At 43.2% G+C, this 25173-nt stretch overlaps 1 protein-coding gene across 3 annotated transcripts in view; it reads right to left on the reverse strand.

Annotated features, from left to right (window-relative positions):
- The window catches only part of CNTNAP1 (contactin associated protein 1), a 525816-nt gene that overhangs the window by 203985 nt on the left and 296658 nt on the right, over positions 1 to 25173 (reverse strand). For all 3 annotated transcript variants that reach the window (XM_077459411.1, XM_077459410.1, XM_077459412.1), the window contains exon 19: positions 20765 to 20995. In XM_077459411.1, the coding sequence (XP_077315537.1) occupies positions 20765 to 20995 (231 nt within the window). The remainder of the gene's footprint in view (positions 1 to 20764; positions 20996 to 25173) is intronic.

The following is a 25173-nucleotide window of genomic DNA, read 5'->3' on the forward strand; positions in this document are numbered from 1 at the left end:
TTTCAAAAGTACGGCGGACTGGCACACACACGGCCGGATTGTCCGCCGAAATGCGAGTCCGACGGAAAGATTGGAGTGCAAAACTACTTTCTAAGTCCACCGTACTTTTGGTTAAAAAAAGGTCCGCCGGAGGCTGCACACGGGGGGATTGTCCGGCGCCGCTGTGACCCAGGAATTTTATGGGAAGCACAAAAGTCAGTTCTTAGAGGTGTTTTTATTAAGCATGGGGCTTGTATTAAATGAGAACGAACGAACAGCTGACTGAATTAATTGATAAATTAGCGATTGTGGAATCTAGTCATAAACATGCTCCTTATAAGACTCTGGAAACAGACTTGGCGGTACTGAGGAAGCAAATTACCGACTTGCTTCACTACAAGGCAAAAGCAGCGTTAAAGTTTTGCCGTAAAGTGAATTACGAATCGGGTGATAAATGTGGGAAAGTATTGGCAAGAAAAGTTAGAGAACATAAATCGTCAACATATATCCCCCAAATTGTTAATGGGAACGGCCAAAAAGTAATTTTACCAACGTATATCTCCCAGGAATTTAAAGAATTCTATTCACACCTATATGATCTAGCATTACCTATATCGCCTCAATCTGCTATGGATGAATATATTCAAAACTCTCAAATGCCGTCCTTAGCCCATGAGCTATGCATGGAACTAGATGCCCCTATAACAGTGATGGCGAACCTTGGCACCCCAGATGTTTTGAAACTACATTTCCCATGATGCTCAACTATACTGCAGAGTGCAGGAGCATCATGGGAAATGTAGTTTCAAAACATCTGGGGTGCCAAGGTTCGCCATCACTGCCCTATAACATTGTTGGAACTTCAACAAGCGTTAGGACCTATGAAATCAGGGAAGGCCCCGGGCCCAGACGGGTTTACAATGCTATAAAATGCTATTTGAAATATTAGGCCCACACTTGATTAATTTATTTAGTTAGTTGGACTCTGGATCTTAATTTGCTAGGGATACTCTGGGAGCCCACATTGCTGTGATATATAAAGAGGGTAAGGACCCTACCTTGTGCAGTAGCTATAGGCCTATCTCCCTTTTGAACGTAGACCTAAAGCTCTATACTAAAGTCTTGGCAACCCAGCTGTCAAACCATTTAGAAAAATTAATCCACTTAGATCAGGTTGGATTCATCCCGACACGTTAGGTGAGGGACAGCACTTCTAAAATGCTGAACCTACTTCCTGTGACCAAATCCACGAAAACTCCATGTGTCTTTGTCTTTTTAACCACTTAAAGACCAGCGCACGACGATGTACGTCCTATTTTTGAAGAGGGATATCTCGGTAACGGCAGCAGCTGCTGCCACAACCGAGATATCCATCTCTTCAGGCGCCGGTCGTCTGTACGATAACGGTGGTCTCCGCGGCGGATTCATCGCGAGATCACCGCTATCGGCGGCGGGAAAGGTGCCACCCCCCTCCCGCCGCCCTCCCGCACCTTCCGCCGCTTACCGGAGCCGTCGGTAGTGGCGGAGGCGATCGGGTCCTAGCTGGGTATGGAGACGAGTGAGGCTAAGATGGCCCCCACTCGTCTCTATACCATAGGAGGGCGGAAGCAACGTCAAAACATCACTTCCGCCCATACCTCTTAAAGGTATATTTTTTTTAAATGTCATTTTTTCTTTCTTTTTTTTTTGCATTTTAGTCCAAATATGAGATCTGAGGACTTTTTGACCCCATATCTCATATTTAAGAGGACCTGTCATGCTTTTTTCTATTACAAGGGATGTTTACATTAAAAAAACATTGTAAAAATAAATAAAATCAATTAAAACAAATAAGAAAAAAAAAAAAGGTTTTTAAAAACACCCTGTCACGACGAGCTTGCGCACAGAAGCGAGCGCATACGTGAGTAGCGACCGCATATGAAATCGGTGGTCAAACCACACATGTGAGGTATCGCCGCGATTGGTAGAGTGAGAGCAATAATTCTAGCCCTAGACCTCCTCTGTAACGCAAAAAATGCAACCTGTAGAATTTTTTAAATGTCACTTATGGAGATTTTTGAGGCTAAATGTTTGACACCATTGGGCTAATTTTACTGTTGTCTTATTTTTTTATTCAAAAAAGTGAATTTTTTCCAAAAAAAGTGTGCTTGTAAGACCACTGCGCAAATACGGTGTGAAAAAAAGTATTTCAATGACCACCATTTTATTCTCTAGGGTGTTAGAAAAAAAATATATAAAATGTTTGGGGGTTCTAAGTAATTTCTAGCAAAAAAAAACTGTTTTAAACATGTAAACACCAAATCTGAAAAAGAGGCCTGGTCCTTAAGTGGTTAAATACAGATGCTGAGAAAGCATTTGACCAAGTAAGTTGGCCATTTATGCTCTCCGTACTCAGACATATTGGACTTGGGGAGGTCATGATGAGCTGGATAGGCAAGATATATTTAAATCTGACCGCACAGGTTAAGGTGAATGGGGTGCTCTCAGAGTCTTTTACAGTTAGGAATGGTACCAGGCAGGGATGCCCACTGTCCCCTCTTCTATATGCCCTTTCCTTGGAGCCTTTTCTTTCTACGATCAGGCTAAATCAGGAAATACAGGGAGTGACAGTGGGTAATACACAACATAAGGTCTCGGCTTTACCAAATCCCCTTAAACAATTTGATTTATATGGTGCCTTATCAAACTTGAAAATACATTTTTCTAAATCAGAGGCGATGGGGGTTGCATTGCCAGTATGAACTCTTACACAAATCCAAGGAGGCTTCCACTTTAAGTGGACTACACTTGCCCTGAATTATTTAGGCACAAAAATGCCAGTAGATTTAACCCGTACGTATGAGCTTAATTTTCCACCATTACTTACAGAGTCCAGACTGCTATTAGATAAGTGGCAGACTAATTTACATTCTTGGATCGGTAGGTGTAACTTAATAAGATGTGCATTTTACCAACAATTTTATACTTATTTCAGGCCCTACCAATACATATACCGCTTTCTTATTTTAAGCAGGTGCAGGCATTGTTTACAAGGTTTGTCTGGCCACATAAGAAACCATGTCTTTCACACACCTTATTAACCCTACCAAAACAATATGGTGGCTTGGCGTTGCCAGATGTCAGGAGATATTACCAAGCAGTTCAACTTGGTAGAGTAATCGATTGCCAACGCCACAGTGACCTGAAGCTGTGGGTGCAAGTAGAACAGTGCCAATCCCCAATACCTCTAAGGAGGGCGCTGTGGTGTTGGGATTTTGTGCCATCAGATCTAAAATCTGATCCCTTGATAGGGAATACTTTGAAACAATTCCTACACGCTATTACATACGCGGAACAAACAACAAAGACATCTCCACTGACACCGATAATTGGGAACCCCAAATTTATACCAGGCCTTTCAACCACGCAATTTTTGACTCTATAGGAGACTGAGCGAACTATTGCATCACAGTTTGTGACAGGAGATAGATGGCCTAGTATGGAGGATCTCAAAACAAACAGAATGACCTTATTTTATATTCACCACCAAGATAATCTTTAGTGTGAATATAAAGAAATTCCCTTTCTTTCTTTTCTCCGAAATAAACAAGTTTATGCCTCTCCTCCTAGTTTAGGGGATAACACTGTAGCCTATTCACTAGCATATAAAAGAAAAGGTTTTTTTCCACCTTAGGGTGCGCCTAAGAGAAGGGGCAGCCCAAGGTGGCAAAGGTGGCTACTTTAGTGTTAATAAGCAAATAAAGATTTGGAAATTAAATATATCCAAAAAGTTTATTAAAGTTGTTTGCTCCCCACATTGCTATTGTTGTTTTTTATGTATCACGTGATTTTATAATTTTTGTTCTGTTTATCAAAAAAAAAATAAAAAAAATATATATTCCATCATTGGTTGTATTTCACCATGCGAGGCGTTTTTTATGCTTTGTTCCTTTTATGGTGAACTCTCACGAGACTTCTGGCACCAAGTCCTATAGCAGTTTATGGCACGGAAATCCTACTCACCTTTCTCATCTGGATACCGCAAGGAACCCTGAGAGGAAAACAACATCTGGTCGGTGTACTGGGGTGAGTGGCTGGAGCCCCCCCATAAGCTTGCAAGACACACTACTATAAGGTGGATGTGTCCAACCCATCCGGTAAGGGTATTTATTTTTTCTACTTGCTTATAATCCATGTTCAAGAGTTGCCGAGGTCTGAGAATGTAGCAGGATAATTTACCTTGAATGCCATCTGTGGACTTTTAACTAAGCTTTGGATGCACCAGAGTGATTAATTTTGGGACTGTTCTCAAACATTTCATGGACTTTTTTACTCACTTGCTTGTTTGCTAGTTATGCACATAATACACTTTTTTCACCTATTTAAGTAGGTGCCTTTAAGCGCAGCACTAATTTGTATATATGTTATGTGAACTTGGTTTGTTTGTGTGCTAGCAGCTGGGCTGTGTTCCTCACAGAAACTTTATAGTTTTATCACTTTTCTCCACTTTTTTTGATTTTTGAAATAGCGCGGTGTTTTCTTCTTTTTTTTCTTTTTTTGTTAAGCAGTAGCGGGTATCCGAGTGGGCACCATAGAAGAGAAGCTAGCCATGTATGTGGATGATCTAATCCTTTTTATTAATGATCCAGGCCCTTCTATTAAGGAGGCCCTCCAAATTTGTTCAGTTCTCAGGGTTGAAAGTAAACTGGAATAAATCTCACATTTTGCACATTGACGCAGAGGCTAGGTGCTTGGCTGACCCTGATCACTCATTGGTGTGGATGATCAAGATCAAAAACCTTGGCATTGTGATCACTCCTTCAATCTCTGGTTATTGCAATTTGAACATAACCACATTTAGTGCAGCACATGAAAGCTAAATTGAAGACCTGGTCGCATCTCCCTCTTTCCCTGTTTGGATGCATACATTTATTTAAAATTAAACTTCTACTTGCGCTGAGGGGTGTGACCGGATGCAGAGGGAGGAGGCTGTGTGTGTGTGAGTGAGCGGCATCTCCCTCTCCTCCCCATGCTGTTACACTGAGCGGCATCTTCCCCCACCACCCCCGCCTGCTTGCGGATGGATGGCGGCCTGAATCTCGGACCCTATGCCGCATGGATATCCCTTTCTGTTTCTGCCTGCCGTTTTGCTGTCCGGCGGAGCCCGTGACACGGAGGTGGTGGGCATAGCCCTGAGGAGGAGGTCAGTACTTTTGCCTATCTCTTGTGGAGCAGGTAGGACTTAAAAACCTAGGATCAGAGAGCTGTGAGCGGAGAGGCTGAAGAGCACCCAGTGAGACACCAGGGTTGCTGCACACTCACTGCCGAGGGGAGAAGGAGAAGGGACAGGACCGGAGCAACAAGCAACATGCAGACGAGCACAAAAGGAAGGGTGAGAAACAGCTGAGGGAGGAGAAAGTTCCTTGCATAAATCCTCTTGCATAAATAGGGTGGTGAGTCAGTATTACTCAATGAACATTGCAATGTGAATCAGTTTGTATACTTTGTGGAAGGACGTGGAATAGCTGCTATAACTCCCACCCTATACACTGTTTTTTTTCCTCCCCTCTCCCCCCTGCTCCAACCCAGATAGTTAAGCGGACTGCTTGAGAAATAATTTGAAGACCTGGGGCTTTGTTTCATGGCTGCCTGGAGGAGTTGTTAACTCATTATAAAGAACTTGTCGGGATGCACAAACCCTGAGTGGAGCTGTTGTTGCTAGACCCATATTTTGATCTCTCGGGACACTGTTCCTTCCCAGGGTTTGACTGTTGTTGGGACTGCATAATATTCTACGGAAGCCACCTAGTAGATTAAAGCTCGTCAGCCTTTTAAAATACTACCTTACATACCGGCTTGCTTTTCTCCTCCACCTCAGCTTGGCAACTAAAGTCTTTATTCAAGAGAACAATATAAAGAAATGTATTGTATGAATTGGAGGAGTTAAAAACCCATGATGGAAAATTGCTTCTTTCTATAGTATTGATGATAACCGCAGGGGAAGGGAGGGAAGGAGAGGATAAGAGAGGGGAGGAAAGGAGAGGAAAAATTGATTTATTTAGTTATTTAGTTTTCCTCTCCTCTTTTTTTTTTTTTTTTTTTTCCTTTTACTGGGTTATTAAATTTTTACGGGATACCAGGTAAACTAGACCCAGTGTTTTTACTTCTCCTGCCCCGGTATAGAGTCAGAGTTGCCATGCCGTCGCATCGTGTGACTAAAGCAAGCCAAGCAGCTGCAGCTGCGAAACTTGAGAAATATGCCCACAATCCGAGTCAGGGGCTCGGCCAGACCTCCCCGAAGGGTATTCAACAAGGACAGCAAAATCAAATTAACAGATTGTCAGGTGCCAAGGGCACGAGGAAAAGCCATGGGTTAAACCACCCTGGGATGGGATTGGTAGGAGGTGAAGATATGGAAAATACCCCAGGTCAGGCCACTGCTGCAATCTTGGAAGGAGCACCTGCTCCGGTTGAAGAGGGGGCTCGGGGAGGGGTGGAATTGGAACCTGAGCCAACATTAAAAGAAGTCCTGATGGCAGTTAAGTCATGTAAAGAGTCCCTGGGAGGAGTGAGTGTTCAACTCATTTCCATCCAGGAGGAATTATCCTATGTCAGACAGGATATTCAAAAAATCCAAGAAAGGACTACAGCTTTAGAGGGCCGGATTGGTCAGGTTGAGGACGACCTAGACCCTTTGATACGGGTAGTCAAGACTATGCAAGATCAGTTAACCAAACAGGAAACCAAATTGGATGAAATGGAGAATAAGATGAGGAGGAAAAATATTCGGATAGTGGGCTTACCGGAACACTGTGAAGGACCAGACCCTATAGCCTTTTTAGTGAAATGGTTCGGAGATGTGTTTGGTCAAGATACATTTTCACAATTTTTTGCTATTGAAAGGGCACACAGGGTCCCTGCAAGACCCCCACAATCCGGCGCCCCCCCAAGACCAATTCTGGCCAAATTATTGTTCTACAAAGACAAAGAAACTATTGCACGTAAAGCCAGAGAGCTGGGCAAGATTGTATACAATGGTTCTCGAGTATCAATTTTTCCGGACTTTTCGCCAGATTTGCAAAGGAGGAGAGCTAAATTCGGGGAAGTAAAATATAAACTCCGCCAGAGGAATGTGACCTACGCTTTGTTATATCCAGCAAGATTGCGATTAAACACACCTGGAGGGCCTATGATATTTGACAGCCCTAGAGGGGTTGAGGAGTGGTTGGAGTCCCACTCTTAGAGACTATGGTGCTGATGGACTGGCGATTTTTTTCCCTTTTTTTCTCTCTCGGCTCTCCCCCCTCTCCCTCTCCCCCCCCTGTTTGGGGGGGGGAGAGGGGGGAGAATGTTGGGCCGCTTCTTGATGTGGGGGGGGGAGGGGGAGGCGATGGTAAAAAGTTGTTTCTATTATTATTGATGGGGGAGGGAGTGGGAGGGCGAGATAGAGAAGAAGGGGAGTGGCAGACATTGTGCCCCTTTATATGGGGGGGTTACTCTCCCCATATGTGTATTGTGTGGGATATACCTTGTGTTTGGAGGGTTTCAGGGGGGGGGGAGAGAGATGGGGACGAGGGAGGAGAGGAATTCACGGTAGAATGGGGAGTGAAGTTTTTGTATGGGAAGGTCACAATAGAAGGCCCCAGGGGGTGCCTAGAGAGGCAACGGGAGAAGTGTGTGGGTTGAATGGTGAGTGTGATTGGAGAAATGTGGGGGGGAAGAGCACAAGGGAGGGTGGACATATAGAATGTAGAAAAGGAGGGAGGAAGCACACTTTAGGAGCACTATATAATGAATACTCAATCACAGGGAAACAATGGGTAAGAGATAACCATATAAAACTGAGTGTTAAAGATGGAGTAAATGAACTTTGTAATAAGGATGTTCACTATAATTAGCAATGGGTGAATCCACAGAATTAAAAGGGGAAAGTTTTATTGTGTATTCTTGGAATGTAAGAGGTTTGGGAGATCCGAGGAAGAGGATGGCGGTTAAGTCAATAGTTGGGACACAAGGGGTAACATTTCTTTATTTACAGGAAACACATTTCACAAATGTTTCTAGTTCACAGTTAAATTGAGGTGAATATCCTATTCAATACCATTCGATACATACCTCTTTTTCTAGGGGGGTTAGCATTTTGATTAAGGTAGGGACACCTTTTGACTGTCTTCAGGTTAAGACTGATGAACAGGGGAGGTACGTTTTCTTGTACGGCAGAATAAGGGAAAAGGCTTTGATTCTGGCCAATATTTATATACCGCCACCCCCTTCCATGGATATTCTATATGCACTGGTTGAGTTTGTGTTGGACAAACCGGGGGTCCCACTGATGATAGTAGGGGACTTTAATATGGTTACTGACATAGCAATGGACAGATTCCCTAAAGGGAGGATACAACAGGGAGGTACAATTGAAAGTCGGTTTTTGCAGTTTATGGGAGAAATGGGATTGAAAGACCTTTGGAGAATTCAGAATCCAACAGCCCGGTCTTTTTCGTGTCTTTCTGCCTCACATTCAACCTTGTCAAGGATAGACATGATCTTAGGAAATGATGAGGCAGTGGGATTAGTAAGTAAAATAAAATATATGCCGAGGAGTCTTTCTGACCACTCGGCAATGATGGCCTCCCTGGAGATAGAGAGGGAAAATCAGCAACGAGGGTGGAGATTTAGTCCCTTATGGCTGGAGCTTATGGGCGAACCAAAATATTTACTTGATGCACTAAAGGAATATGTCGAGTGGAATACAGGTACGGCCTCGCAGGGGATGGTGTGGTACACATTAAAAGCCTACCTTCGAGGCCTTCTGATACAGCAGATCTCCAAAATTAAAAACCGTCAGGGGAAAGGGAGGAACTGGCTTCAAGGAGAGTGTCGAAGTTAGAAATCCAGTATATAAACGCACCAACGATCGATAACCAGAAACAATGGTTAAAAGCGCAGCAGGAATACCGACATATAATGTTGGAGAAAGCTGAAAATAAATATATATTCCAGAAACAACAAGCATTTGGAGAAGGTGAAAGGGTTGGTCGGATGTTAGCGCATGTAGTGAAAACAAACTCGTCACCTTCCATGGTAACAAGGATCAGAATGGTAGAGGGTGGGATATCTACAAATAAGCTAGATATATTGGAGAGATTTAGAGCCTATTATGAGGATTTATATTACTCGAATCAGGATGGGAAGGGAGAAGAAATGGACACATTTTTTTGGCGGGCTGACAATACCTCACCTCTCTAGGGAAGACAGGGATACTCTCGATGGTCCTATAACGATAGAAGAGATCCGGCGCACTGTACAGGAAATGGCAGGGCAAAAAGCTCCAGGTCCAGACGGTCTCCCAGTGGAGGTTTATCGCCACCTTGGGGAGGTGTTGCTGCCTAAATTGTTAAAAGTCTTTAATTGGGCACTAAAAACAGGAGAGCTTCCGTCTTCAATGATGGAATCAATCATAATAGTGATACCGAAAGAAAATTAAGACCCCCTCAACCCCGCGTCATATAGACCTATCTCTTTACTGAACTTGGATGTAAAGATCCTAGCAAAGGTCTTGGCAGCTAGACTAAATAGAGTGATAGAAAACCTTATACATCCTGATCAATCAGGCTTTATTCCTGGTAGATCCACAAGTATAAACATAAGGAGGGTTTTCCTAAATCTTCAAATACCAGTGGATGGTGAGGGCCAGAGAGCCGTCCTATCTCTAGATGCTGCCAAGGCCTTTGATAGTATAGAGTGGAGCTATCTGTGGAGGGTTTTGAGGGAATTTCAGGTGGGCCCAGTATTTATAAAATGGGTGAAAATGCTATATAGATCCCCAGAAGCAAGGATAAGAATAAATAATGGTAGTTCGGCAGGGATTCAGTTGAAGAGAGGAACGAGACAGGGGTGCCCTCTGTCTCCTTTCTTGTTTGCTATGGCAATTGAACCCCTGGCTATGTCCCTTAGATTAAATTCGGGGATAAAGGGACTCAAGAGAGGAGACAAGGAAGAAAAAATAGTGCTATTTGCAGATGATCTCCTTTTGCTTCTTGGAGATGTACAGAATTCTATAGGGGAGGTAATGTGTAGAGTTAAAGATTTTGGACATCTTGTGGGATTAAGGATAAATTGGGAGAAATCCTGTATATTACCTATTGACCCCCTGGATAGTCCGCTACCCTGTGAAGATGCACATGTCCAGATAGTGACACAAATGAAATACCTAGGCGTAAACATTTCTAAAAATCCCAAACAGTATATAATGGACAACCTGGCCCCTCTGCTACTTAAAATCAAACAGAAAATAAATATCTGGAAGAGACTACCTCTATCAGCAGCAGGCCGATGTAACTTAATTAAAATGGTAATTCTACCACAACTTTTATACGTTCTACACAACTCTCCAGTATGGATCTACAAAAAATGGTTTCATAAGGTGGATTCCATATTTAGGGAATTGATCTGGAAAGGTGGTCAAGCACGTATTGGCTTAAAAACGTTGCAACTACCCAACGATGGAGGGGGAGTTGCACTCCCACATCCATTTAACTACTTTCTAGTGGCCCAGATACAGCATCTGGCGGGAGAGGACCTAGAGGGTGGAGGATGGAAAAAGAAAGCCCCTCTTGAACAACGTCTAGGCAGACCATTGGTAGCGACACTAGAGTCAGGGATTCACCTGCGAGATATCCCTACTCTGGGTTTGATGATAAAGGTGTGGGAGGCAATTAAAAAAACGTTGGGATATAAGGGATTTACGGAGTACTCCCCCCTTTGGGATAATAACAATCTAGATGAGATACAGAAAATAGGACAAATAAGGGAATGGGAAAGGTGTGTTATAAAATTCATTCATCAGATTTACCAGAATGGTAATTTGAAACAGTTTCAAGAGTTAAGGGATCAGTTTGCAATTCCGAGGAAGTCTTTTTTTAGATATTTACAGGTCAGGCATGCGTTGGGTAAACAGTTTGGGGAAGAGGCAATAAAATGGTGTGAGATGCCAATAATTAAAGACATATTACGAGCAAAATTAGGAAAAGGGTTAATATCTAAAGTCTATGTGAATCTGTGTAGAAAGACCCAGGTGGGAAGGCAGGAGCAAACGAATAGGAAAAAATGGGAGGCAGATGTGGGAAACATCTCGGAAGATCAGTGGGAGAGGATTCTCGAGTTGGCACCTTGGGTGTCCATCTCCCCCCCTCAAAAGCTTTCTCATTTGTTCCTGTTGTATAGAGCATATTACACCCCCAAGAGGCTCTTTCTGTTTGGTAGGAGATGCGATGCGGCTTGCCCTAGGTGTGGAAGGACAGAGGCAGATATGATACACATGTTCTGGAGATGCCCCAAGCTATACCGATATTGGAGCGAGGTAGTGACGATAATTAACCGAGTGTTTGAGATAGCAGTAGAAACCGAACCAATGGGGTGTGTACTGGGGTGGACTGCGGGGGGTGGCGACCCCAAGGATAGTAAACTGGCGAAAATAAGGTTCATCTTTCAGGCTATGAAATTGATAGCTCAGAAATGGCAGTCTTCAATACCCCCTACCAGCGAAGAGTGGGTGCAGAATATGAATAGGGTTATCCTTAAGGAAAGGGTTGCTTATATAAGACAGGGTGGTATTAAAAAATTCGATAGGATTTGGAAGCTGTGGTATGAGAAAATGAATAAAGGGGTTTATACTTAAAAGGGGAAGAGCTGTTGGTCGAGAAATAACGACAGAAGTGTGTTTGAGTGAGTGGAGGGAGGGGGGGGAAGGAAAAGGGGGAAGAAAGAAGAGCAGTGTAAGGAGTGGGTTTGAGTGAGTGTGGGAATAAGATGAATGTGGGGAATGGTGGGGTGCAAAAGGGTTACATGCAATTCATATGATGTTTTGGTTTTAATAATGTGGTATGTTATGTTTATATATTGTGAAAGAAAAATTAATAAAGAGATAAAGTAAAAAAAACAAAAAAACTTCTACTTGCATTTCTATAGGTCTTCAGGCATTCATCTGAATGGATACCCCAAAAATGTGTTTGACTTATCAATTCCGGTTTCTCCGCTCCCCATATTGCTTTTTAAGTTATGTGATCACTATTTTATTCTTTATTATTTTTTGTTGTTGCAATTTTGCTAATTGCTGGTATGTTATGAAAATAAAAAGCCAAATTGTAGTTTTGACCTACACTATCGGGAGCTCGTGTTTTTTATGTTTTTCATAACACCTGCTCCATGAATACACTGACCACCTTGGGAGATATATTAGTGTTGGACCTTCTTTCTACTCTGGTTTTGGCCTTGCAAGAGTCTCCAGACGACATACAATGATCGATGTGGATGGAGGATCCTCGTGACCCGTTATCCTGTCTCCAAGTGGCCTCTCTTTTCATGCCTTTTTGATCTGGTGTCGCTGACGCAGGCCCAACTACTCTGGTAAGAGTATTTAATTATACCTATCTTTGTTGATTCCAGAATCCTCTGAAGTCCAGTGCATTGTCGGTTTCTTCTGCCTTTGGTCGGTTTTAGATCCGCGACTGACTCACAATTCCTTTGGATGGACTTTTAGTGGACTTATATATATATATTTTGTCACTTGTTTATTCACATTTTTGTTTTCTAATATTTAGACATCAGCGCTACATTTTCCTTTTCCTTATCAATTCCTGCCTGGTCTCTTTCCTCTGGGGCTTGGGTCAGCCAAGGTTTAAATTGTTAGTGCTCCAAGGACCCTGGCATCAAGGGGGCTTGGCTTGCCCTGATCTCCTTAAATATTATCTGGCCTCCCTATTAATGCACGCTCACAAATAGTTACTTGCAGATGATTCTAATGCTGCTGCTGTGGTGTTGGAGGCTTCCAGTTTAGGCTCATATGAAACCTTGCAAAACCTATTGTATCACGGTCCCGCTTCTTTTTTACCGATGACTAATTCTATGAAAACTGTGTTGAAAGCTTGGTCCAGCGGTCTATGCTACCTATCCTAACCCTCCTGGACATGTTTCCCCACATACTCACCTTTAGTGTAACCCCGGGTTGTTATTCAGGTATCTCCAGATAAGACATGAGTTACAAACGCAATTTGATGGACAGACAGTTGCTCTCTATACCTCTGCCCTGGAAAACATATCTAGAGATGAGTCCATGACTAAGCCCCTATCCACCATCTACAAGGAGTTACTTCCCTCCATTCATGTTGGACTTGAGACCCTCAAAGCTAAGTGGCTCTCTCACATCCCTGAGCTGGATGAAGAAGACTGTGAGGGAATGTGGGAATGCTCCTTTCATCATCTAGTGTCTACTAGAGATAAGCTGATAAAATTTAAGATTCTGCACCAAATTTACCTTACTCCTGTGCAATTACATTAAACATATGCATTGGTCCTTGCTGCCTGCTGGAGGAGGTTTTCATCAGACTCAGCAGACTTCATTCATATTTTCTGGCAGTGTTCATTGATCCAAACATTCTGGTCAGAAGTAATTTCTGTCATCCTCTCGGTTACTACTATTCAGGTGCCCCTAGGACTCTCCTGGGTCTTCTACTCTTTTATGCACATAAAGCAATTGTCCTTAAATGGAAATCTTCCCCAGCCCCCTCACTGAATTTTTGGAAGTATCTAGTCAGCTCAACATTACCAGTTTACAAAGAAACCTATTTAGCTTGTGGCTGTGTAAAAAGTTTTATAAAGTTTGGGATATATGGATAGATTCCCCATCTATGAACAGTGAATCTGCCACACCCGACTGATGTTAGCTAATCTCATGAGAAGTTTGTGTAATGGTGGTGACAAACCTAGTTGCTTTTTAACCTAGTTGGGTGCTGTATTTTGGGTAGTGCCATAGATATATTTCTTCCCTGTATAATATTGCCATTGATTTATAAGTACCTTGAACTATTTTACCTCTGTGCTCTAAGGCTGCATTCACACCTGAGCGTAGCGTTTTTTTGCGGCTTTTTTACCGCGTTTTACCACGATTTGCCGCAATTTTGTGCAGGGCAAAAGTTTACCAATGTTAAAAGAAGAAAAACACCCAAATCTGCTCAATTCGAGCGACAAAAAAGGGTCCGGAACTTGTTTGAGCTTCAGGCGTTCGGCTTCAGGCGACATGGAGTGGAGATGTGAACCATCTCCATAGAGAATAATATCATTTTTCCCCTCTAGCATTTTGTAGCTTCAAGCTACAAAACGCTCAGGTGTGAATGGGGTCTAAGTGTCCTTTTTGTTGTTGTTACTTCACTGTGTTATTGTATGTTTTAAAACCTTTAAAATCTAAATAAAAAAGAATCTTCAGAATGTATTTAATATATTAAAGCCTTCCCATTTATCCCCAGTATTCATTGTTTATGGGATTTTATTCTATTTAATATCTTATAGTATGAAGCGCAGTTTGTCTCTTTTGATATTCAGTGTGCTTTTATTACCCTCCTGTTTCCCTCTCCTGTTATTGATATTGAATATAATTACCTTGTGATTGCTGTTTCATAAGTTGTCTTGTATTTCTACATACGATCGGGTCTGTATTATTTGTAATCAGTAGATCTAGCAAAGCATTATTACTTGGTGGGGCATCCACCAACTGACCCATAAAATTGCCCTGCAAGACACTTAACAAAAAATGACGTGCCTTAACCTCTGTGGTGGTATGATTATGTCAGATTTTCGATGCTCAAAGAGGCACAATGTTTTGCATGGAAATTTGGCGTTTTATATTGTAGACCTGTAATTCTTAGGAATAACTCTCTTCTTTCCAAACAAGAGTCTAGTAGACATCCCGGGTATTATAAAATTAAACATAAAATCATAAATTATAATATAATAAATATCTATAAATAATTATAATAATATAATAATAATATTTATTTAATAATGTAATCAAATTAAAAACACTGAAATTTGCTCAGTTGCAGAATTGGAACTGTCATTACTTTCAGTGTTTGACTAATTTCTCCATGAATCACTATCGCTCAATTCTGCAAGTGATTCTAATTTAATATCGCTGTTTTCTAGCTGGTCTAAAACTGCTTTTGATGTAAAGGGACACTTTTTGGTTGCTATGTACATTCTCAAGTTTCCAGGCAGAAAGAATAGTATATATAATATAAAACTACATGCAGGGCACTGGACAAAGCATTAGGGACAAATGGGAGGTGAAATTATTTGATACTGTAATGTAAGCTGTAAGACTACAGTGTACTGTATGTGTTCTGTGTTTTTCACTTTTTGAATTTGGCACAGGGCTTCGTTCCCGTGCGTTGCAGGGAACGGAGGCCATCACTGTGATAGGCTGAGCGGAGGACACAGCCTGCAAACACAGCGGGGAGACATTGCAGGATCCTGGGAACAAGGTAAGTAATTTATGCAATCCCAAGTGTGGCTCGGGGTTACCGCTTTTGGTAATGAAAACTCACCCCAAGCCACACTCGGGATTACTGCTAGGGAGGTTAAATGAGTGAGCAGTTTTTTCTGCCCAGTTGATATCTATGTCAAGATACACATACCAGTCCAGTCTGCATGTCAGGCCCACTACCAGTTTCGGTGCCTTCCCTTTGGTCTGTTGATCTCCCCCAGGTCATTCACAAAGGTCCTATTGTCTGCCATAGCAAGGCGGATGAGAATACACTACTACCTGGACAGCATCCTTCTTCTAGCCAACAATCGGGAGATGCTTATCCAGCATCAGGTTGCTTTGTTACACAATCTACAACATTTTGGGTAGCTAATCAATTCTGAAGAAGAGCTTCCTCTGCCCAAACCAGAGAATGTTCTTGGGGGAAATTTTGGATACACCACCAAGACGTCCTCTGATAGAGAAAGTCAAAGGTCCTTTGGGAGCAAAGTGTCTCCCAGAAGAACAGTGCCTGTGTATCCTTGGGTCTTCTTAACCAATTGTTGTTTCTGAATGGAACATTATCATGTCAGATGTCAGCTAGAAAAACTGGGGGCACATTTTAAAGCAGATTCCACCCATTTAAAGGTCAGCAGCTAAAAAAAGTGTAGTAGACTTAATAATCAAACACTTACCTGTACCACGGTCCTGTGATGCGGACACACGAAGCGCCGCTGCTCTCCATAGAGCCGGCATTCCAACTGTAAGCGCCTGGCTGTGGCTTCACAGCCAGGCGCACACTGCACATGGGCGAGCCACGCTGCACTCTGTGAATGGCCGCGCTATCTTCTGGGACCTGTGACATTCCCAGAAGATTGCAGGGAGGTAGGGGGAGAGGTGATCATCCTTCCGGCGCTGTGGTGCCAGGGGAGGAAGTGGGAGCTGGGTGCCTCTAAAAAAAGGGTACCTACTCCCCCCCCCAAAAAATGACATGCCAAATGTGGCATGTCAGGGGGTCACCAACACTTAAAGTGGAAGTTCCATTTTTAAATAGAACTTTGCTTTAAGGATCTTCTCAATGCTGTACAGCTCACAAGGCATGGTATTGAATGCTCTCTAACAGAGAGCAGCATTCAAAGCTCTTCTGGCATTCGCTCCCCCCCTTCTTTCCAAAAAAAAACAAAAACCTTCATCCCCCCACCCCCCCCCCCCCTTTCTATTGACATTTCACATCTCACTGCTCACCATCTCCACCACCTCGGATTTACTGCTTTTTTGTATCAGCACCTATTTAATGGCACTAGTCAATTACCTGGCCAAACTGATTTTACATAATTTTACCTAGACGCTAGCCTTTTGATTCTTTATATATCCTTCCTAGTCGCTCTGCTTGGTGTGCCATGTGCCTTGTTTACACTGGAGTTTGGGTAAGTAGCCATATATATTTTGCCTACCTCCCTTTCCCCCCATTACATGATTTTCTATTACCCCAAACATAAAATTTCTTTATATTATCATTGTATTCTTATTTATTTACAGATGTATTTCCTGATGAAGCGATAAATCCACAAAACTAGTCGAAATACCACGCCATCTGTGTTTTTTTTAGCATTTTCTGTTTTGTATTTTGTATTAATACATTTTTGTAAAAAATGTTCATGATTGTTCTACATATTTAATTTGCATTTCTGTTACATTGTACCGAGTTAGTCAGCTTGATCCTTTTCTCCTGGTGAGTCCTGGTTGGCGTCCAGACTCCCAAATCTTTATTCCATTTAAATTTGGATGATGGTACATGTGTTATATGATTTCTATGTATTCAATACCTTATTGTGAGGCTACCCATTTTCTCTCCTTTGATAAGAGGAACACAAGTTGTACTGTGCCTAGGCAACAATATAGCAGTATCATACATACAGAGGTAGGAGGGAACGGGGAATCAAACCTTGGTGTTGGAAGCGTGATTGTTAGTCAATTCATCTATAAGACCTGAGAGCTACATCTGCAGTTATCTTTGAATCTATCGTCTGCACACTGATATGCCCATACACATGCACTTGGTGGAAGTGCTTTGTAAGTTAATTTTATCCTTTTAAATATAGTGAATGTGTTTACGGAGAGCACCATGTTCTTTTTTCATTTGCATACAAATGATCTCTGGAGCCAGTGATATCTGGCCATTGTGGATTGATCGTTGGAGGACATATCCCCACGGTGTGGGAAAATTGCATGTTGACCAACCCGGTCTAATTCCAGTAGCCAATTCCTACAGAATTGGCTACACTGTGGAATCTAACCCTAAAGACCATATCTCTGGTTGCCATAAATCACTATGAAAACCCAATTTGCTTGATCTCCATTACTGCACTCTCCCTTGGTTCAGTGTTACAACTCCACTTCCTCTTGTCCAACTCCTCTTTCCGTTGGGGTCCCCCAAAGTTCTGTCCTTGGACCTCTACTATTCTCGATCTACATGTCCTCCCTGGGTTAGCTGATAGCCTCCTATGGCTTTCACTACCATTTATATGCCGGTGACACCCAAATCTATCTCTCTGCCCCTCAGCTCACCCCATCAATCTCCTCACGCATCACTGATCTACTAACAGACATATCAGCCTGGATGTCAAACCACGTCCTCAAACTTAATCAATCTAAAACCAAGCACTTAATATTTCCTCCTCCATGTGCCCCTTCCCCTGACTTCTCTGTCAAGATTAATGGCACATCTATCAGTCCGTCCCCACATGCCAGGGTGCTAGGGGTAACCTTAGACTATGAACTGTCCTTTCAGGCCCACGTACAATCCCTGTCCAAATCATGCCACCTTAGCCTCCGCAACATTTCCATAATATGCCCCTTTTTAACTGACACCACCAAGCTTCTAATTCACTCCCTGGTCATCTTTCACCTTGACTACTGCAACTCCCTCATTGGATTACCTTTACGTAGGCTATCCCCCCTTCAGTCCACAATGAATGCCACTGCAAGACTCATCCACCTTACCAAGTATTCACTGTCCTCCACCCCTCTTCGCCAATCCCTCCACTGGCTTCCACTCACCCAATGAATAAAATTAAAAGTACTAACAATAATTTACAAAGCCATCCATAACTCTGCTCCCAGCTACATCACTAATCTAGTCCCAAAATACCAACCAAGCCGCTCTCTTCGATCATCCCAAGACCTCCTGCTCTCTAGCTCCCTTGTCACCTCCTCCCATGCTCGCCTCCAGGATTTCTCCAGAGCTTCTCCCAGCCTTTGGAACTCCCTACCCCAATCTGTCCGAGTATCCCCTAATCTATCCATCTTTTGGCGATACCTGAAAAACCTTCTCTTCAAAGAAGCCTATCCTGCTTCTAACTAACACTGTTCTACTTCCTCCATCAGCTCATCCCCCTACAGCTATTACCTTTTGTATCAATTGATCCTTCATTTTTAGATTGTAAGCTCTAACGAGCAGGGCCCTCTGATTCCTCTTGTAACAAATTGTAATGTAACTGTAATGTCTGCCCTCATGTTGTAAAGCGCTGCGCAAACTGTTGGCACTATATAAAACCTGTATAATAATGAAAAGGGTGTCGGAAGGTGCAGGTTTTTTTACACTAAGAGCCTCACCTAACATTCTGCCCTGACAGAGTTGTCCTAAAACCTTCAGACCTTTACCCCTAAGGTGGCTTTCTCCTTCCACTTTAGCCAGGAAGTCAATTTATTATCTTTGGTGAATCGGGGGAACCGCATCCAATGGATGTTGGCTTAACTCTTAAGGCCTTATTGGCAGACATCTCTTCATTCTGGCAAGCAGAAATCTGTGCTTGGTCTCGCATAGCTTATGGCAAGGACAGTCAGCTTCAACACGTACAATCACCTCCCAGACTAAGACAATTAAAAAGGCTTACTCTTCACAAGACATTCCTGTTCCAGAAGAACTAAGAGCACACTGAACCAGGGCAGTGGCAACTCTGCAGACAGTGTCTCCTGAGTCTATTTTACAAGTCAGCAACATGGTCCTCCCGGAACACCTTCATTATGTTTTATTAGGTGAACCCAGCTCAAATCATGTCAGCAGAATTTGGAAAGCTTATTGTGCATGTGGGTAGTTGCAGCATGGTGTGAGAAGTGATGACACTTGTGAGAAGAAAGGATAACTTGTATTAAAAGAAAAAGCTTAATTGAACAGACAACCCAGTAGGAGAGCACCATGCCAGTGAAACACTCGCAGTGGATTCTGATTCACCGACAGTGTCTGTCTCAGAGTCTGAAATGTGGCCTGGTGGCGGGCCCAAAAAGGAGGCTTCTGCAGAAATGGATCATTATGACATATCCCCAGCCTGTCCCTACTCGTCAGAAACCTAGTGCTTGATACCTTCCCTTCCCTGGATCTGTCCCTAGCCTGTCCACTCGCAAGAATTCACGGTAATTTGAGAAACAAGGGTCTTAAATAGACTATGTCACACCTAAGATGGCCACCAGAATCACCTGGTCATCCAGCATCCAATCGGATAGCTGCCCCAGTGACTCAGAAAACCATGTACCTCATGACTTCCTCTCCCTCTGCATTGCTGCTGCAGTTGAGCGCCACCTGCAGTGAAGACAGCCGACTGCATCTGACTACATACAGGTGCATACTTATGCTACTGATCATTACAAATTTTTTCTTAGGCCCTCACAAAAGCAAAATATGTATACTCAACTTTCTGTAATTTTCCTTTCTTGATACATCTTCATGGTAGCATACAGATTCCCACCCAAATGGTGAGAGTTACAGAAAATGCTTTGAGTCAGATCTAGCTAATCAGTCCTAGCAGATTGTGGGGGTGGAGCCACAACCATTGTATGCTACCTTGAAGTTGCACTAGGAAAGTAGAATTACAGGTAGGTGAGTATACAATTTTTTGTTATTTTAGTAATCCCATGGGTTATGATTTGTGACTCATTTGTGATTGGAAACACCCCAAAAATCAGCAATAAGTGTTTTTCCTGAAACTGAAATGTATTTAAAAATCACACTACACATAAATTATAAGTGTGTGTGTGTGTTTTTTCCCTTTTTTTTTTAGCCCAAAGTACACACAAGAAGAACATTATTTCCAAAGCTGTCCAATAGGAAATCACAGCTTAAAGCCCAGTACATGATAAAACAGGCCTACATTCGGCCTGTGTGTATGCCGGTCTGTCCAACAGTAGCCGGCGGTTTGGCTGGCTTCTGCTGGACGAGCAACCAGCAGCCAGCCGACTCCCAATCAGCACTCTCAGCCAATGACAGAGAGTGCTTTATCAGAGTGTTCTGGTGGTGGGGCCAACCCCCTGTCAGAACACAACAGCTCAGCAGGGGAGATCGTCGTGCTAACTTTGGATGGTTAGTACAGCAACTCCGACCAGAGCTGTCAGATTTTTTTTGCGTTCAACCTGCTAGGTTGAACGAATAAAAACCTGTAGTGTACCAGGTTAAGACAATGATAATGATAATGATGTTTCTAAATCACAATTGATTTTATAAAATATTGGACATACCCTCTGGTCTGAGAAGGAAGGCTATATAATCTGAGCTGAAGGAGCTGACGTACAGGAGAACAGCTGGTGCTGAGTTAGTCCTGAAGCTAAATGAAATCTCCTCACGAGTTAAGTTGCTGACATAAAGGGGAAGAGATACGATGACTTTGGCAAATTCCTGGGCAGCAACCATGCCAGCTGAAAGTATATTGTGACGTAGCCATGTTCCTGCCTCAAAATATGCACCAATATCTGCAAAACAATGGATAAAATAACACTATTAAATGTAAAGCATTTATATCAATGTTGGAATGTTAGAATAGAAGTCATACCACTCACCTCATTTTGTTTCCCTCATGAAAAAAAAGCTATAATTAGTCACTGATTAGTGATTTTAAAGTTATCTATCTAGGCTACTGTAAAGTTAAAGTTATCCATGCAGAAGGATGCCACACCTGCACTGCAACAGTTAATACTAATTTTGGTCCAGCGGGGGCATTAACAGCAGTTTTATTTACCTTATCCCTCACTCCCGTAGGATTCCTCCCACCTGCAAGAACATTATCCCAAAGTACGTATTGCCATACAGTTTACCATAATCACAAAGAATGCAGGATGAACAGTACTGGCAAAGCACACATTCCAGGGGTGCAGCCTTAATGTGGATCATGAAAAATGTTTATGCAAAAAACTATTAGTTTAACCCACAAGTTTTTTTTTTTTTAACCACTACCTTTTCATTATACTGACTCTTTAAAATAACAAATTCAATAAATGAGTGGTTGGGTGAACAGTTTACTGTATAACACTTTTGGTAACTAAATAATGGATTTCTTTATATAAGTCTATACATCAGACCAAATGAGGAGGAAAAAGGAACAAAAGTATTTGGTTCCAAGATTATGCTTGATTGTGCCCAGGGTATGAAAACTAAAGTATGAAGGTAAAGCACAACTTCAGAGTTACGGTGAAGGTCTGCTTTAATAGGCAGTGCTTTAAAACAAGCCCTCTGTAGCTGCAGGTGCTGTGAAGTACTTCATCCTCAAAGATCATAACAGGGACTCTAAATTCAAGTTTGACAATTTCTATCACATTACAGTACTTACTTGTTTGTCTACATTAAGGGGCTGTCAGTTTGCCAAAGATTTAACTCTCAATAGAAAATAAAGGGAAGGCGTGCATGATTTCAGTGCCACTGTTGGGAACTATAAAGATGAAGTTCTTCACAATGCCTATAGCTATAGAGGTCAGTGAGAGCTTGTTGAGAATATTTAATGTCTAGGCACAGATATACAGCGGGTAAAATAAGTAATGAACACCACACAATTTTTTCTAGGTAAATATAGTTCTAAAGGCGATATAAACGCTTAATCTACAAGCTGAGGCCTGTTGCAAAAACTGGTTACAGGGCCACGCCCAAGGGGTAGTGACAAATAACATGTACTCAGACTGGTCTGGAGTGATAAGTGGGGTACTCCAAGGCTCTGTCTTGGGACCAATTCAGTCTTAGTCTGACACCCCGCAACTACGATCTCGGTAAAGAGTCTCCGACAGAGACTCTTTAACACGTGATCAGCCATGTCCAATAGGAAGAGCCAGTGATCGGCTTTTCCTCACTCGCGTCTGACAGGCTCCTCCTCTGATAGGGGTCTGTGCTGATAGATTATCAACACAGCCCCCCCGAGGATGCCGGCACTGGACCACCAGGGATGCCACCAGACCACCAGGGATGCCCAGCACCAGGTATGCCACCCTAGACCACCAGTGATGCCAGTCAGTGCCCACAATGGATGCCAAGCAGTGCCCACAATGGATGCCAAGCAGTGCCCACAATGGGCTCACTGATTGGCATGCATTATTGTTTGGCACTGATTGGCATACATCAATACAAAACAATACAATACAATGTCACCTATCAGTGCCCATCTGTGCCACCTATTAGTGCCCATCCATGCCAACTATCAGTGCTCATCCATGCCAACTATCTGTGCCGCCTATCCATGCCCATCTGGGCCTCCTATCCATGCCCATCTGTGCTGCCTATCCATGCCCATTCATGCTGCCTATCCATGCCAATCCATGCCAGCTATCAGTGCCAATTTGTGCCACCTATCAGTGCCCATCTGTGTCACCCATCAGTGCCACCTATCAGTGGCCATAAGTGCCCCCTATCAGTGCCACATATCACTGCCCATCAATGCCACCTCATCAGTGCCACTTCATTAGTGCCGCCTTGTCAGTGCAGCCCCATCAGTGCCCATCAGTGAAGGAGAAAACTCACTTATTTACAAAGTTTTGAAACTGAAACTGGCTGTGATAAGTAGGAGCACTTATCACAGCGGTGTGGAATACCCTGAAGATACAGGATGCAGCACGAACTTCTGCTGAGGTGGTGGTCCCTTTTGGGTCCCTCAAACCGATCCGCACACCTAAGGTGTTTCCGTATTTGACTTATTTTGATAAATTCTTCTACAAAGGAATGGAGAAGCCTGCAATGGGCCTTTTCAGTCCCAATTAGAATGGCGGTGTGTTACCCCTTTGAAGAGAGTCTCCTTAAAAAAATGGGCGTCTCCTCCGGTCATTGACCCCCCAGTATCCAAGTTAAATAAAATAACCACGATTCTGGTAGAAGGGACTCCTGCCTTCAAGGACCCTGCCGACAGGAGGGCAGAGGCAGTGGCCTGGTCCATGTTTATGGTGGTGGGGTCAGCGTTACGACCTGTGCTGGCCACGGCGTTGGTGTCGCAGAAGCTTACTGAATGGGTAAAGTTGTTGCACCGTGAATTGGAGAGGCAGCAGACTTCCCCGGTCTGTGTAGAACTTGCAGATCAGTTGGTGCATGGCTCTAAATATGTCTGTGATGTGGCCCTGGATACGGTCCCCCTGCTCTCTAGAGCATGAGTATCAGCAGTGATGCTACGGCACCTGATTTGGTTGAAATGCTGGTCTGCAGACCAGGTATCTAAAAAAGCACTGGAGGATTTATTCTTCCATGGCGAGAGGCTATTTGCAGCTTCGCTGGATGACATTATTAAAAATGTTACCGGTGGGAAGAGCACGTTGCTCCCACAGTCCAGGAAGGGTAAGCAGCCACGCCTTAGGCAAGGGCCCTCCTTTTCCGCTCAGAAACTTATTTTTTCGCCCACCAGGGTCAGCAGGTAAGCGCTCCCAGTCCGACAAGGTGCCTGCTGAAGGACAAAAGCGTCCCTGTTTTTTGTAAGCCAAACAAGTCTGCGAGCAAAAATGTTACCGCATGAAGGTTTGCCCCTGCCCGACTCTCGGGTGGGGGGGTCACCTTCGGGAGTTTGCAGCTCCCTACTGTCCGACCAATGGGTCTGCAAACTGGTTTCATTGGGATACAAGATAGAGTTTCTTTCTTGTCCACCAAACAGATTTTTTTTCCCTCCAACCTGCATCTGCTTCCGGCTCATCGGGAAGCCCTGTTCGGGGCAGTACAGGACCTGCTGCTGTGTGGGGTGATAGTACCTGTACCAATGCTGTGCGGCACAGTGGTGTAGTGGTTAGTGCTCTTGCCTAGCAGTAAAAAGTTTGAATCCCAACCACGACCTGCTTGGAGTTTGCATGTTCTCCCTGTGCGGGTTTCCTCCTGGTACTCCGGTTTCCTCCCACACTCCAAAGACATGCAGGTAGGTTAATTGGCTTCTGTCCAAAATTGGCCCTAGTATATGAATTGAGGGTAGTGACCGATGTGAATGTGCAATGTACAGGCATAGGGACAATTGTAGACACTCACTCAGGTTGAACTGGATGGACTGGTGTCTTTATTTAACCTTACTAATTATGTAACTATGTAACTATGATGCTGGAAAGGTTTCAAGGATTCTACTCCAATCTGTTTGTAGTCCCCAAAAAGGAAGTGGTATGTCCAATTGGACTTGAAGGCCCTCAACAGCTTTGTGAAGGTGCAAAGGTTCAGTATGGAATCAGTTCGCTCCGTGGTCGTTGCACTCCATCAGAGGGACTTCCTGGCATCCTTGGATATCAAGGATGCATATTTACATGTACTCATATGCCTCAGGCATCAGAGGTTTCTGCGATTTGCAGTCGGGGGAGAGCACTTCAAGTTTGTGGCTCTCCCTTTTGGCCTGGCGTCAGCACCCCGAGTCTTTACCAAGGTGTTAGCTCCAATTTCTTGTGTGACACCTTGGTAATGAGACACCTTTTTAACCACTTGCTTAATGGGCTCTTAAACCCCCCTCCTGCCCAGACCAATTTTCAGCGCTGATGCACTTTGAATGACAATTGCACGGTCATACAACACTGCACCCAAATGACATTTTTATCATTTTTTTCCCACAAATAGAGCTTTCTTTTGGTGGTATTTAGTTACAGCTGGGAGTTTTATTTTTTGCTGAACAAACAAAAAAAATGCAAAATAAAAAAAATAAAAAATAATGTTTCATAGTTTG

The sequence above is a fragment of the Lithobates pipiens genome, unplaced genomic scaffold (assembly GCF_037356315.1).
Source record: "Lithobates pipiens isolate NorthernLeopardFrog02 unplaced genomic scaffold, aLitPip1_a1.2 Scaffold_28, whole genome shotgun sequence".
In the NCBI taxonomy this organism is placed as follows: Eukaryota; Metazoa; Chordata; class Amphibia; order Anura; family Ranidae; genus Lithobates; species Lithobates pipiens.